General features: G+C 42.5%; 1 protein-coding gene across 1 annotated transcript in view; it reads left to right on the top strand.

Moving 5' to 3' along the window:
- The window catches only part of LEPR (leptin receptor), a 1,083,230-nt gene that overhangs the window by 634,137 nt on the left and 433,947 nt on the right, over positions 1–15,146 (top strand). The window contains exon 8 of the mRNA XM_069641975.1: positions 2,902–3,049. Coding sequence (XP_069498076.1) covers positions 2,902–3,049 — 148 coding nt within the window. The remainder of the gene's footprint in view (positions 1–2,901; positions 3,050–15,146) is intronic.

The raw sequence follows: 15,146 nt of genomic DNA, 5'->3' as shown, positions 1-15,146 counted from the left end.
ACTACCCCTTGCACTGCTCATACTATTTTTCCTCCTCCAAACCCCTTTTCAGTCATATTTTAGATCCCATAATAACGTAGCCTGTATCTTCATACACTTAAAATGTACTACTGTGGTTAAATATTAATCATTTGGTGTTGTAGCTTAAAAACACTTGTCAAAAACTAGAATATATGTACATTCCTTTGATATACTACTACTACTTTCCCCCCCTTTATATGGCCTACCCAGATAATGGCACTAATATATATATATATATATATATATATATATATATATATATATATATATATAATCCAAGAGCAAACCTACACATATGTGGATATAACATGGCACTGCAATTACATACAGAGCACACATTTTTAATATTGTTCCCTAACTTAGTTATTTGAATAAACATGACACACCAAAAATGCTGACAAATATTTAAAAAAACAGAAAAACTATTTCAAAAATCAAAAAGATAAAAAAAGACATCCAATACAACTTATGCTTCTGAAAACCAGAATTATCAGCCAGGAACTGTTGTTTAGAAACACTGTGCCAGAATGCATATAGGTGGAGGCTTGGATTGTGGTGCTTTCTGAACATCAGACAAATTTAACCAATAACACAGTTCTGTTACTTTAACAGCAACAGGAGTAGCATATACTACAGTGTAGGGACTATTATAATGAGGTTCGCTCCATCTACACATGCCATTCTTTATATAAACTTTGTCATTCGGAAACAATTGCAAACGTGGTGAGCTTGCAGATTCCGGTGCAGCAATGTTGTCAACTTCTTTCGAATGCCGTGGAACAATCTTTTGAGAAAGGTATTTGATATACTTTGTTAACATAGTCAAATACAAATGGAATTCCTCTCCCATGATTGACACAGCCCTGTGAGCATCTGAAGCACTCTGCACAGGAGTTAATGGCATGTGCATACATCCCCAGTCACAATCTCATGAGGGGAGAGGTGATTGTCCAAACAGGGCTGCGTCCTCAAACTGAACAAGGCCAAGGGAAAACAATGCACCCAGTTCCTTTTCAGTTTTGCACATAACTTAGACAATTTGGTTTTGAGCAGACCGTACATCCTTTCTACGAACTGGTTGGCCTGAGGGTGATAAATAGAGCACTGCTTGTGCTTTATTCCTGAAAGAGCTGCCATTTCTTTAAACAACTCATTAAAGAAGTGGGTGCCATTGTCACGCCTGAGGTTATTTGCACACTCCTCATCTCCAAAAAACCTCTCTCACCAAAAACTTGGCAGCCATTTTGGCATCAGGATGTGCACACAGGCTAAGCTCAATAAATTGGGAAAAAGGATAAACAACCACTATCAAGTAACGGAAGGATGTGCACCTCTCTCCCATATCAGCAAAATCTATGTGTAAATCATGAAATGGACCAATTTGGTGTAGCAAATAACCTTTTAATATTTGCATAGTGTGGCCTGTAATACAAGTCTGACACATCACACAGTTGGGCATGAACAGGGATAGTAATTCCGGAATATTAGACACATGCCAATCATCCTGAATATCTGCTGAAAGATGTTGTCTAGATATGTGGGTGGAATAGTGAAGCTGGTCAATCACCACCAAAGCCAATGCCTGAGGCATCATGACCTTCCCAGTACTCATCTGTTACCACACCAAGTCAGTTTTGCCACACTAACTTTTCAACTTTTTGGGGGCTGTCCTTGTATTTCAATAGTTTCTGGAACAGGGAGGGTGGTGTATGGAACCTGTAACTGTAATTGCATCTTCACAAACACTGCATGTTCAGGTATATCTAGTACTGGCATATACGTGGCCTGTTTCACCGCTGTGCCTGCTGCTTCATTTCCAACTGAGACGAAGTCCACACCACTTGGGTGGGTGGTGCACTTTACTATTGCAGTGAGCATAGGATGTGCAAGCGCAGTAAATAAATCTGTCTAACAACGCTACATGCTGTACGGGTGACCCATCTGCCCTACGAAACACTCTTCTCATTCATATCGTCAATCTTGAATGAAAAGTTGTCATGATGTATGCCGAATCCGAATATATCGTAACTCAGCTGTGCTGCCACATGTGCCTCAATGAGAGTGATCAGTTCATATTTGTCATTCTCTCATCTTCTTTGAAGGCCTGGAGCAGTAGCTTGGTATATGACGTGTAATCAAAAATATATACCCCACAGTATTTGCATAATCCAAGGAATGTATATGTCCTTCTTTGTCACTGGCTGTAGTGTGGCACGCATTCCTTCCCAATTAGTTCATAGGCATAACTGTTATGGGGGCATGTGTGTGTTCCTTTGCTGCAGTTGGGAATCAGGATGCAATGGTGCAGCAAAGGATAATGCCTTGTTGTTCTCTATCTCTGTGAAAACATGGCCTGCAAGGATTCAGGCCTACTCGGAGACACAGTTTTAGTTTATATTTTAACTGTCATGTATACATGCATGCTACATCCTGCATAATTAAATTGATTAACTTCCCCCTGTATGATTTCCCACTCCCGCCAATTGTCCCCACCCATAACACACACCCTTCCCCCCTACACCGTCCCATACTCATTTCCATATTTTGATATATTTTTCACAATCAAAATCGTCTAGAGGTGCATCCAAAACAGGGTAAGAAATTCTGCTATGTAAATTCATATAACAATGAATTTTGTCTTTTGGATGTTGAATGTACAGATCACAGTCCTTCATAATTCTATTATTGCTGTGATTTTTGTCCTTTTCTGTGTGTACATTGGTTGATTCATTGGCATTGGTGCCAGGCGATTTTACTCTGATGCTACGTTGTGAATGGATATTGAAATGTTAAAGACATTTTCAATGAGTATGATGTATAGAAACTGAACTCATAATATAGTCAATGATGACATCTCTCACTTGTGCTCTTCTGTTTCAGGTTGTAGCGGCTGTGCAAGAGAGTTGCATTTTAATAGGTGCTGCTCAGTCTGGCTCATCTTCCTATGCAGTTCAAGTGCGCTGCAAGAGAATGCATGGCCTGGGATTCTGGAGTGACTGGAGCACTTCTTTGGAGCCTAGTTCACAAGGTAGGACATAGTAGGAAATGGTAGGAGCACAGTATTTGTGCTTTTGCTTTCAATGACACACTGTTCATTTATAGCAATTGACAATATTGGGATTCAGGTTGGTTTTATTTATTTATTAGTTGTTTGCTTATTAGTATCTTATACAATAAGAATCTACTGTTCAAAGTGCTCACAAGGCAGGGAGGGAGAGTGGGAAATACATTACAACATTACAACACAATATTAAGAGCAGAGTGGGAGAGGGAGGAGGACAAACCTACTATGCCTTGTGACCATTCAGAACCTATAAAGTGAAGGGAGGAAAAGGGAAGAGTGGGTAAGTGCTGGGGAGTCTGAGCCCTTGGGAGAGCCATGGATGAGGTATTAGGAATGTTGAGTGCTACACGGCCAGGGCAGCGGGAGGTGTAAGTGTCAGTCTCCAGAGCAGAGGAAGTGCAGATGCAAGTGTTGTGGAAAGACAGGAGCTGGGAAGACTTGATGTGGGATGTAAATGTTTATTGAGAAGCTACCATCAACACAGGGAGTTCCTTCCTTCTCCACTCACGTGCTTATGCAATAAACTCCATGACTGATTCTTTTTTTTAGCCCTATCTCAGACATATATCATGCCCCTTGGATCCCTCTGCCCTGAGCTAAGGTTCAAGAAAGCCAGCTGCATCTCAGGACACTATGGAAAGAAAGGCAGGGATCTGGTCACTCCACTCTCAAAGATGGCCTCCCACTCTCCACCATAGGACCCAGTCAGCTTTGAGGCCTAGGAATAGACAGTTCCACCCAGATGTACCCTAAGCCATCTCCTCTGGTGTCTCCTTACAGCTGTTTCAGATGGTACGTTTCAGCAGCCTTCGACGCCACCAATTTTACAATCTTGGGGAGGTACCCTGCAATAATTCCTGCCATTAGAATTGGACAGTTACCCTTCTCTCTCCTCCCAACCCATCCTCCAAGTCATGATTGGTTTTAGGGGTCTGGAGCAACAAATGGCAATCGCCATTTGTAATCGCCCCTTTTTTCTCCTTTCAACTTTTTTTGCAAAAACTAGTTATGTATCACAACTTCATAATTTTACTAGCAACTGCCATACTAAACATATTTTCTGTTTCCACTAATCATGGGGAATTAGATAAGCCGATCACCAAGCGTGTATCATGTAGCATGGCTATGTGACATCCTTCTGCCATTTCCATTAAAAACATAACAGGGTTCCATGTAATAATGTCGCCACAAAAACATCGCCATACAAAAATATTGCCGAAAAATTGTCATTTTTTGTGGCGACATTATTGCATGGAACATGCGGGGGACACCCTCCCAACCCCCCCATTTTTTTTTGTTTTTATATTTTTATTTTATTTTTTTTAAATTTCTTTTTTTGTTGCCCCTATCGCCACATATATGGTCACCCAAATAATATCGCAACATTTTTCCGGCGTTATTATTTACGGCGACCATATATGTGGCAATATTAATACCTGATACCACCCATAAGAGTTATGAATATTTAATGTATTAAGCATATCCCTAATTTAATTTTCCACCCGCTCACCAACTCTCACATTTGGAACATGTTCAGATCACCCAGAAACCTAGTCTAACTGGCCATTGCAGTTCCCAGAGTCACAGGTAGATGCATTTTATAACCCCAAATCAGTTGGAAATTAGATAAGAAAAATGGTACAAAAATGAAATCTATCCACGTTATGGTTGCTGAGAAAAAGGCCTAAATGATAATAGTCCTTTGAAATTAATTATGAATGTTTCTGCCTTCCAGTCCATTGTTTCCCCTGGGTCAGCCTGTACCTTTATCAGTCCCTTTTATGTTGGAAGCTTGCTTTTTGAAGTGGGTGCCCCCAGGTCTTTTGGTTAGAAGTTCAGGGGCTACAACCAAAAGTCTATAGCTAGCCCCGAGTCCCGCCAGTCCTGACATCCTGACATAAGCTTAGCCCCAGATCTTTTCCAAACCTAACAACACCCATGCTTTGCTCGGAGTAAGAGTTTAGCAAGAAAGGGAAGGAGTGGGTCATAACAAAAGCATCTGAAACAGTTAATGCATTTAATTGTAGCAGTGTATCAAGAATACCTGTCAATTACACCAACAACAACTAACATTAAACATAGCAGTTAGAAAATGAAGCAGCCGTAACACTGAACACAACAAGGGTGTCGGCCATCGGGCACTACTACCTATGGCAAAAGCCCAAATAGATCTCCTAAATTAAGGTGCTTAGTGGCATTCAATGATGTTGGCCGTATAGTGGGAACAATGCCAGCACGGGGAAATAAAGATCAAGGCTTTAATAAACAAATGTAATGTATATGGGATATTAATCAGTACATGACGCATAATTAACCATATCCTGCTTCCATGTTAATCAAGATTTTGTTCAATGAATTAAAAGGTCTTATGAAATTAAAGCGTTGAGGAGACTGTTAGCCTCCTAGTCATTTTACTTATTAAATTAGCTGCTGCAGGACTGCAGAGTCATATCAATGTGTGCAACACAAGTTATTTCGGTAATGATGCAAATCAGAATTCAATACTGATTCCAAATGTGTAGGACCTTTTGAATGTATCACATTTTATCAAGCATAGAGTGCAATGCTCTGATGAGGTACTTTCCGAGTAATAGGACTTCAGCTACTTGATTACACACAGCCTGCACTGCACACACCCTGCACTGTGGCATTTACTAGTTTGCATGGTATTTGCATTGCAGCAGCAGGGCAGCTTTAGTGTCATGCCTGCGCCATGGGCGCATACATTGTCGATCAATACAGACTTTATTCCCCATTTTCGAGTCTTTGATACTTTTCTATTTCTTCCAACAAAGTTCAATAACCACAATGCACTTGGCTATAACCATCTATTCCTGGCTATTCCTATTGGTCATCATAGGAACTACAATCCCCAGAAGCCCTAGAGATTTTCTCTGCTTCCACCAGCTCAGGAACAGAGAGGGAGGTGGCCGATTGTCTGCAGGTGTGCTTAGCCAGGTGCAACCAATTAGCCTGCCTCTGTGCTGGTCTGGACAGTATAAAAGCTGCTGCCTGCAAGGGCTCAGTCTCTTGCATTAAGAGTCCTTCCAGCACCTTTTTGCTTCGAACTACGTATCTTTGTATGCGGTTCCTCTGCATAGCAGCCGATCACGCTCCGCTGCTACCTTCTGTCCTTGCCTTCCAGGATCCAGCCTTGCAGCCGACCACGCTCCGCTGCTACCATCCGTCCTTGCCTTCCAGGATCCAGCCTTGCAGTCGATCACGCTCCGCTGCTACCTTCCGTCCTTGCCTTCCAGGGTCCAGCCTTGCAGCCGATCACGCTCTGCTGCTGCCTTCCGTCCTTGCCTTCCAGGCTCCAGCCAAGCAGCCGATAACGCTCCGCTGCTACCTTCTGCCATTGCCTTCCAGGCTCCTGCCTTGCAGCCGATCACGCTCCGCTGCTACCTTCCGCCCTTGCCTTCCAGGCTCCTGCCTTGCAGCCGATCACGCTCCGCTGCTACCTTCCGCCATTGCCTCCCAGGCTCCTGCCTTACAGCAGATCACGCTCCACTGCCTTCAACCTACAGTCTTCGTCCGCTGAAATTCCAGTCTAGCAGCCTTCTACAGTCCTCCTGCACCCTTCTACAGTCAGCGGCCCTACTCCTCTGGGCTCACTCCTTGCTGCCCGACCCTTCTGGGCTCCTTGCCGTGCAGCCTGCTTCACCCCGCTGCCCTAAGCCCTATCCCTCGGGGCTTCCTTCCTTACAGCCCTGCTCCTTTTGGGCTTGCCCATTGCTTCCCTGCTTTTCTGAGCTTTCTACCTTGTACCCTACCGTCCTCTGCTATCCACATCAGTTGACCTTCATTATTTACTTTCAGTTATTACAGTTCCTCTGTTTCGTGACTGCTGCTCCCTTGCTTTCTTACTTGTTTTCAACCCTCAGTTCTTTCTCCCTATCCAATCCTGTTATACGGCTTTCCCTTCATTTCCTTCTGCTAGTTTGCTATTCAACTTCCTTTTCCCTGGATTTATCTGTTAGTGTCTTCTCTTGTACTGTTTGTAAACCCCTTGTACAGAGATTGTCTGTTGGTTTCCGTCAGGCAACCTCTGCCCTTTCCCTTGTCTAGTTTCTACGTTACAGACACCAATAGCTGTTGTTCCAAGCCATGAGCAAACAGTGTGGGCCTCTGTTATAGCAAACCGTGCAGAAGGTTAGAGTTTTCCTAAGGTTCGTGGAATACTCTTTTCCTATATCTGCATACACCCCAAGAGGGAATCTATTCTGTACCTTTTCCCTTACTACACTTGCCTACTCTTTGCTCTTCTTTCTTTCAGCTGTGTGTGAACTATTCTGTCCACTTTACTTTGGCACAACCACCCAAATTCTTCCTGGGTGTCCTGTGCCACTCTTAATAGAGTGCCATTTTTGACATTTAGACCCAGTGCTAAAACATGCAAAATAGCACTGGGCCAGCACACACTTTTCATAATGTGGGTCCAATAATTACAAACATGATGCAAGGAACAGTAGTACATTCCGCTTCCTCGTGCGCAAAACCATATTTCAAAGAAGGTAATCACACAAAGCTAGGAGGCACGTTTGCCACTGCTCTGTAGCAGCAGCCTGGGCAATACATATGCAAGATGAATAACCGAACACCATGGAGACTGATACCTTCCTCAGTCTGATATGCAGACACTGTGTAATGGTGGTATGCTCTGTCGTTTGCCTTCACTGGTGGTTCACCTAAGGCCTGCCCCGGCCAGCGTGCAGGGCAGAGTCAGGTAGCTGTCAGGTCAGTGGATTGGTCGGAGCCCACCACTCCAAGTAATCACTTAACCGCCCACTGCACAGACAGACTAACTAATGTGTTGCATGCTTTGTCCTGGTCTGGCCTCAATCAGCCTGCCTTAGAGTCACATAAATTACCTGCCCTTGTAAAAAGCAATAGGGTCTATCACCCAAATATGTAGCAGATAGGACTGCTTAAAAGGCAGTAGCCTACTGCCTAAATCAGAAGGGTTGGCAAGTATGCGCCCCCGCCGCACAGATGTGCGCGCAGGGGCTGACAGGCTGAATGGGAAGGACAGGGGAGGACTGGTTTGAGGTAACTGCGTGCTTGTGTGTATGATAGGGCACAGTGTTTGTAGTGGGGAGGGGTCAGAGGAGAAGGAGTGTGTCTATATGTGTGTATTTGTATGTGAGGCTGGGGAAAAGGTGTGTGTCTGTGTGTGAGTATTTGAATGGTAGACAGGGTTGGGGCGGGGGCAGAGGTTAAAGGAGGTTTGGGGGTGACACCCCCAATTTCAAAGGGCATGGTGGCATTGATGTATTTCGAATATAAAAGGCTAACCAAATTGGCTGAAAAAAATGTTTTTTTTGTGTGTGGCCTTTAATATTCAAGATTATCACATAGAACCATAATCAGCACTGACACTATTTGTGAATGCACACTAGACTGCAATTAGGGTGAATACATTCTGATACTGCAGCCTCCTTCATCATTGCCCTCAATGGTGAAGCAAAGGAAGCATCTTATACATTGAAAATGTGGGATAGCTGATATTTGCAGCAGAAAAGCAACTCCAAGCCGCATAATAGCTAAGAAAATAGCTTAGGGGCAACACGTTTGTCTTGGAAGCAAGACAACACAGAGCATCACAGGTTTAAATCCTGATTCCGTGTTTAGAGGCTGTTCTCGACCACGAAGCGTGATATGAAAGCTCTTTTTTTTATAATACTGGTTCTGCAAAGTCCAGCAGTGGTGTTATCGATGACACATATATAAAACCTATATATATCTATTTATAGCATAGTCACACATTCCACAACGACACCTAATACCTTTTGCTGGAAGTTCACTTCCAGTTCTGAGATACATCAGCAAGGCATTGTGGGTATGCACATTAGCCCACATGCAATGTTTCTTCTCCAGGAAATGTTTCTTTGTTGTCTTAAAGGGCAGTACTACATTATACATAGCTTAATCAACCGGAAGCAAACATTTTGCAGGGCTTTTAAGACAACTACATAGCTGGTTACAGCCTTATTAGGGTACATCAGTGCACTATTGTCTTGACAACATTGTGTTTGGAGCATTGGTGCATGTATACAATACACCAATAAAGTTAGGGTAGGTTTAACAAGGCTTGAAAGTATTCTGTGAATCAGGCCTTTCCCCAGTGTAGGGGTGGACATTTCTCTTTTTTAGAGTTGTCATGGACATCCCTTACCCGATATTAGATTCACTGGCTCACACATTCATTTCATTTTCAACCCGCTTGACATCTCCTAAAAGAACACTTTTAAGAAGATCACCTTGATAGAGTGATGAGCAAAGAAGAACATGTAAGACTAGCTCTCCCAATGTGTTACTATCATGGCTTGACCAGGCAACCAGTCAGCCTTTGCATCGGAATGGGACATCTTATTCTCTGTGATGAAAAAGAGCCATTGGGACATATACAAAGGACCATTGGCGCACTTTGCAGCAATACAAATAATTGTGTGGGGGACAACATTGTAAACTTGACTGGTTGGCTCAGACGTGTGGAAACAATTCAGGAACTCAGGTGGTACGAAGGTTGGATAACATTATCTAGAAAGCTAAAGAAGGAATTTGGCCACCCAAAATGAGAGCAGTGTAATTATGTGAAACTCTTCAAGCATGCAATTGAATAGAGGTAAATGTACTAAAGACGTACGGGGGGAGGAAAGCAGAACTGCTAGAGAGGAAGTCGCCTTGGGATAAAGACCAGAAGCTGGGGACAATGATGAACTTGAGTCTCTTTGATAAATCGAGATTGGACTGGTCAGAAACCTTTCAGTTAGAAATAACAGAGGAAACACTGGGCATGCCAACAGAAGGTGACCTACAGGATTGACTGGAGCTGGTGAAGATGTTCAAAGGGGGCTTAGTAGACTCGGACAAATGCTGCTGATGCGGTAGTGACAAGGGAAATGATACCCCTTTTGATATGTGTCTGCCCTAAAGTAAACCAGTTTTGGTCAAATATAGTGGAATGGATCAACCGAATGCAGAAGGCCCAATTTACAGTAAACAAACAACACACTCATATTTTTTTATCTGCTCCAGCTGGGAGAGTTGGGATACTGTGATGCACTTTTGATAAATAAAAGTTCTTTTGGGATAAAAAAAGACTCAATTTTAGCAGTTTCATGTGCGGATGATAAAATAGGTTGCAAAACTGGAAGGATTAATTAGGAAAGCTTGCAAACATGGAGTGGTTCAACTTGAAACTGTGAGTCAAGGAGAACTAGTTTGTGGAGATAAGAGGCAAATATCTGGAAATTTACTATGGTTCAATAGGGAGCTAGCACTTAAGAAAGGGCCCTATAGGTGACCTTCAGTTATTGCGATTGAATAAATATTTACCCCTGCTCTTTGACCCCTTTGATCATGCTGTTTCTTCTGCACTGTCTGTTTTGGTTTTTGATTTACATCGTATAGCTCACCCTTCCCAACAACCCTTATAAAATGTTGAAAAAAAAGTTGAGAAAAAAGAAACACCATATTTATATGATATAGGCTATGTTTTCACCAGCGATGAGGTCCACCTTTTGCACTGCTCATGCCATTGGGTTAAATATATCATCTGAGAGTAGATACATAAAGCGACAGACAAATCCATACTGTTACTCCAAGTTTATTTGTTGGGAGGTGTGCCTGATTTCAAGGAGTTAAACAGGCAAATACCTAGTTCATCTAGAGCACTTTCTGATGGGGATAATCTGGGAAGCACTGGGAGTAGTGGTTCAGCACTCGCTTACACTCAACCAATAGGACATATATTGCGTCCCCTTAGGTGGTCCCAAGTGGATGGCATCAGAAGCTGCAGAGGTCTGACAGTGGTAAGTACGGAATCCTTTCCATCCATCTGTGGGTAGGGAGAGCACTACATTTCCCTGTGTTCCTAGTAGATTAGAAATGTGTGCCAACCTTGTTTAGGGAGGGAGCCACGGCGGAGTATTGTGAGGTCAGGCATTTTCTAGGTGGTGGCAGGTATCGAGGAAGAATGGCATTCTAGGGGAATATCCTACACTCCGTAATACCTCTGCTCATTGCACACACACTGCCATTGAAGATTGGTTGGCCTCTCCAACTCAAAATCGTCACTATGATTACTGTCTCCTGTTACAGGTAATCTCTCGATAGACTTGGACTTGATGATCCACCAAATGCAAAAACAGCGGGCGTTCACACTGAGCAGGATATTATTTTATGTTGTTAGGTTATGTTGATTTATACCGTGCACCACTACCAGCCAGGGGCAGTCTCCAGACACTCATGTGGCTCTGCAAGAGAAGAGGGTGGGTTGTGTTAGTGAGGATAGGATGATAGGATAGGTTAAGAACGGTGTGTAGTGAAAAAGTCAAAAACATTATGTCGAAAGTCATAATGTCGAAAAAAAAATGTTGAAAATATTTTTTTCGAATATTTTATTTTTTTATTTGCATGTTTTTGTTTTGATTCCGCAAGTAAAAAAAAGGGGTAATAAAAATACAAAAAAGGGGGGTTGGAGGGAACCCCCCCATTTCGAACAAAAAACAAACAAAAATAGATATTCAATATTTTTTTTTCGACTTTTCTTTTCGACATTATGACTTTCGACATAATGTAATTCGAAATTATCACTATAAACCGTTCAGAACCAGGAGTAACTGGCATCTGTGAGCATAGTTTTTTATGTGGGAGTTGGTTCGGGAGCCACCGTGTGTTGTAACCGTATGGGTAGGACTCAGTGCCTCAGAGGCATGCTAGTGTTGGTGTTGGGTGTGTGTGTGTCATGTGATGTTAGGGTGGGGTTTGTAGTCGTGCACACTTGTTATGTTGTCTCCATTGGGTGGCAAAGAGTCGCAGATGGCTGTTGGGTGTATGCATTTATTGTGCTTTTATGTAGTGTTATGCAACTAATGTCCAGTGAAATGCATTACAGGTAGATTGTTCTCATACATTTCATTTTTCCTGTCCTAAAGAAGAAATATTGCATTGAGCTGATACTTGACAGGTTGAATTTTTGGGTGTTGGCATAATTGACCTAAACACATTTGACCTAAATCATTTGATCGAATTTTGTTGACCTTTTTTTCAGTCAAATTTAATTAAATATATATATGGGAGTGGGTAAGTGTGTAAATTAGGATGATGGGAAGTGGAGCGGGGGCTTGTGTGGGGTGTCCCCCTGCATTTTAGACAAAAAAAGGTCAAATAAATGTGATCAAATGTGATTAGGTCAAACGTTTTAGGTCAAATACACCCAAACCGAATTTCGGCTACCCATGTATCTGTGCTGACTACAGATGCGCTCTCTTGAATTATTCATTAAAACTCAGCAAAAATAATTCCTTACTTGACACAGTACATAAGAGACAGAGGTTGCATTAAGTGAATATTTGGTCCTATATGCAGAAACCTTATACATTTGTGTCTAGCAGGTGCATCATCTTCAATTTGAAGGAGAAGAAATTGGAATAGTGCATTTGGTCTTTCATTGTGGACATATGTTATGAAACAAGATGATACAGTTGTTTTTTCATTTTATAGCCGTAAGGGCGAAGCACAACGATGAGGTTGTGTAAGAGACTTGAAGTAGATCTTGAATTAGAAACCCCAGCAATCATGCTGAGTGTGAGTTATGTCTCCACTGTCGGGAAGATCGGCATCCAGATAGCATTGATACTGAGTCCATGGTGCAATGAGCAGAGCCCTGGGGTGTTCCTTGTTGAGAGAGGTATGGAGTACCCCACTGATGTGTGATTTATCTGGTCTGAGTCAAAAAACACATTGCTGTGTTCTGATTTAAGAAGCAAAATTGTTGTCTTGTTCAATTTGTTGTCGCAATGTATGACTATGGAATTTTGTAATAGGTGTCAGAGTTATGTGACTGTGTGAAAAAGTCCAGCTGATGGAATTATTATCACTCGTTGTTTACCTGTGGAGTCAAATGGATCTTCTGAGCTCAGTGAGATATGAAACATTTTAAGAAATATCCATACAATGACTTTACTAAAAGTAATACTTTCAAGCTTGTGATAGGTGTGTTTTCACCGAATGTGCCTAAATACATGTTCCCCTTTTGTTTGATAAGGTGATTTCAAAGCCATTAAATGTCTATTCAAATTCTCCTCATTCTGTCTTTTCCATCACAACAAATACAAGTCATGCATTACACCCTTTGCCAAAGCTGGAGTTGACCATAGAAACCTAGTTAGACTCTTAGCTTCCCCTGGTTCCTCTGAGCGGTAGGAGTTTGTGCTCTATTACGAAAAATAAATGCATCTTTTCGTTCACAGGCACTGAATCAATGTGTGTAGATTCGTCCTGCCCAGTCCCAGCCTGTACCCACCCAATCAGAATTCCAACAAATGTCAAGGTAACTGGTATAATAACAATAATTTGCATTTATATAGCGCTGCGAACCCTCAGGCATCTGAGCGCCACTTATTATTACCCACGGTGTGTGGTGCTCATTTATCGACCTCGGAAGAATGAAAGGCTGAGTTTGGCCCTGCCAGGATTCAAACCTTCGTCAGCAGGCTCTGCATGGATGACAAAGCAAGCACTCTACTCGCTGTGCATTTTCACATGCAACTAATGGGACTCCAAAGTTTGTGAAGTCCGGGCCTGCCCTTGAAAGCAACCCTGGCCAAACCTCCCTTCGCACCTCAGGGTTGCAGTATCCGACATTGAGTTCTCTCCAAGGGATCCCACTTATTCTGATTGCCCAGTTCTAGGAGGTGCCTTTGGGGTGCAATCTGAATATAATGCAATTCCAAGATGGTAGACATGTAAAGCTAGATTCTCAACGAAATGGACATCTCAATGAGATGCACGATGGCTCAAAGCTGTGCCTGCACCATTGTGCATCTCATTGAACTACAGATCACAATGACAATAAAAAGAATGTGCTCTGACTAGCAATCTGCAAAAGGTAGCACAAACTCTGAGAAAATATTGGAATATTGCATCAAATATAGTGTGTATTGCTTCAGAAGCATCCAAAATATGCACAACTAACCTCAAAAACACTAAGAAAAACCATAAAGCAGAATCCTAAAAGCAACATCCACTCGAGGAGCATTGTGAAGTTCTGCATACAAATCCAGAACCATCCAGAACCATCGAGAGCCTGTAGATGGCACCCAAGAACAAGAATGGAGGGAAAGAGAGAGAGAAGGGCTGTCGTTCAAAAATGTTTAAGTAGGATGAACTGGATGTGATGGTGAATTTCATGGTGGACCATGAAGGAACACTTACATCATGGTCATGCTGTAAAGAAATGCCATTTGGGAAGACCTAATCTAATATGTGAATACCATTGGAGTAGCGGTATACACCACTGAAAAATTACAGAAGTGTCAGGGAGAAGCGAAGAGGCATACCAAAGAGAAAGTGAAAGACCCCTGTGGTCCGGCCATGCCGCAGGTGAATGCCCGCAAAATTGAGACCACCCTCATATCGCAGTAGGAGCAAGTAGCTGGCATGCTGGAGACAGTCATGGTGGACAGCATCAGTGGACCTGTCACAGCCACACCAATATCAGGTGACAGAACCGAACATCAGTGGAATGGGTCCATGTGCAAATGTTTTTTATGTCGACAGCTAATGTGCAGGGGAGCTGGGAGTTAGAGTGAGCATCCAACCTGTGTGGACTTCGTAGTATGTAGCGTCTCAGGGAACTCACCATCAGATCCATTTGCTGTTCCTGCATGTCCTGCCACCAACCCACTGAATATGTGAATATGCATTTATATATTTAAATTAATATTTTTTTATATACAGGGAATAACAATGCTCTTTAAAACGCAAACGAACGTACGAAAGATATTGGAATTGAAAGTAAGCAATGAGCTTCTTACAATTGGGTTAGGTCAAGTGACATCTGACTAGGTTGTGTTGGGGAGTAAATGGAAAAGTCACCGGGAGCAATACATGGGTGGACGTACATAGATTAAGGGCAATCAACATTAGACATTTGTAAGTGAAGGTAGGTCAGTAAGGTCAGGTATGTTAGGGATGTGACCATGAAGAATAAAGTGCTAGAGTGGAGGCAGAAAAAGTGAGGGACAGAGGCAAGTTAAATTCAAGGGTAACATTT

This window comes from Ambystoma mexicanum, chromosome 1q (assembly GCF_040938575.1).
Source record: "Ambystoma mexicanum isolate Mex_15411 chromosome 1q, UKY_AmexF1_1, whole genome shotgun sequence".
Taxonomy (NCBI): Eukaryota; Metazoa; Chordata; class Amphibia; order Caudata; family Ambystomatidae; genus Ambystoma; species Ambystoma mexicanum.
Note: the sequence above shows the minus strand (reverse complement) of the source record. Positions and strands in the feature narration are given on the sequence as shown.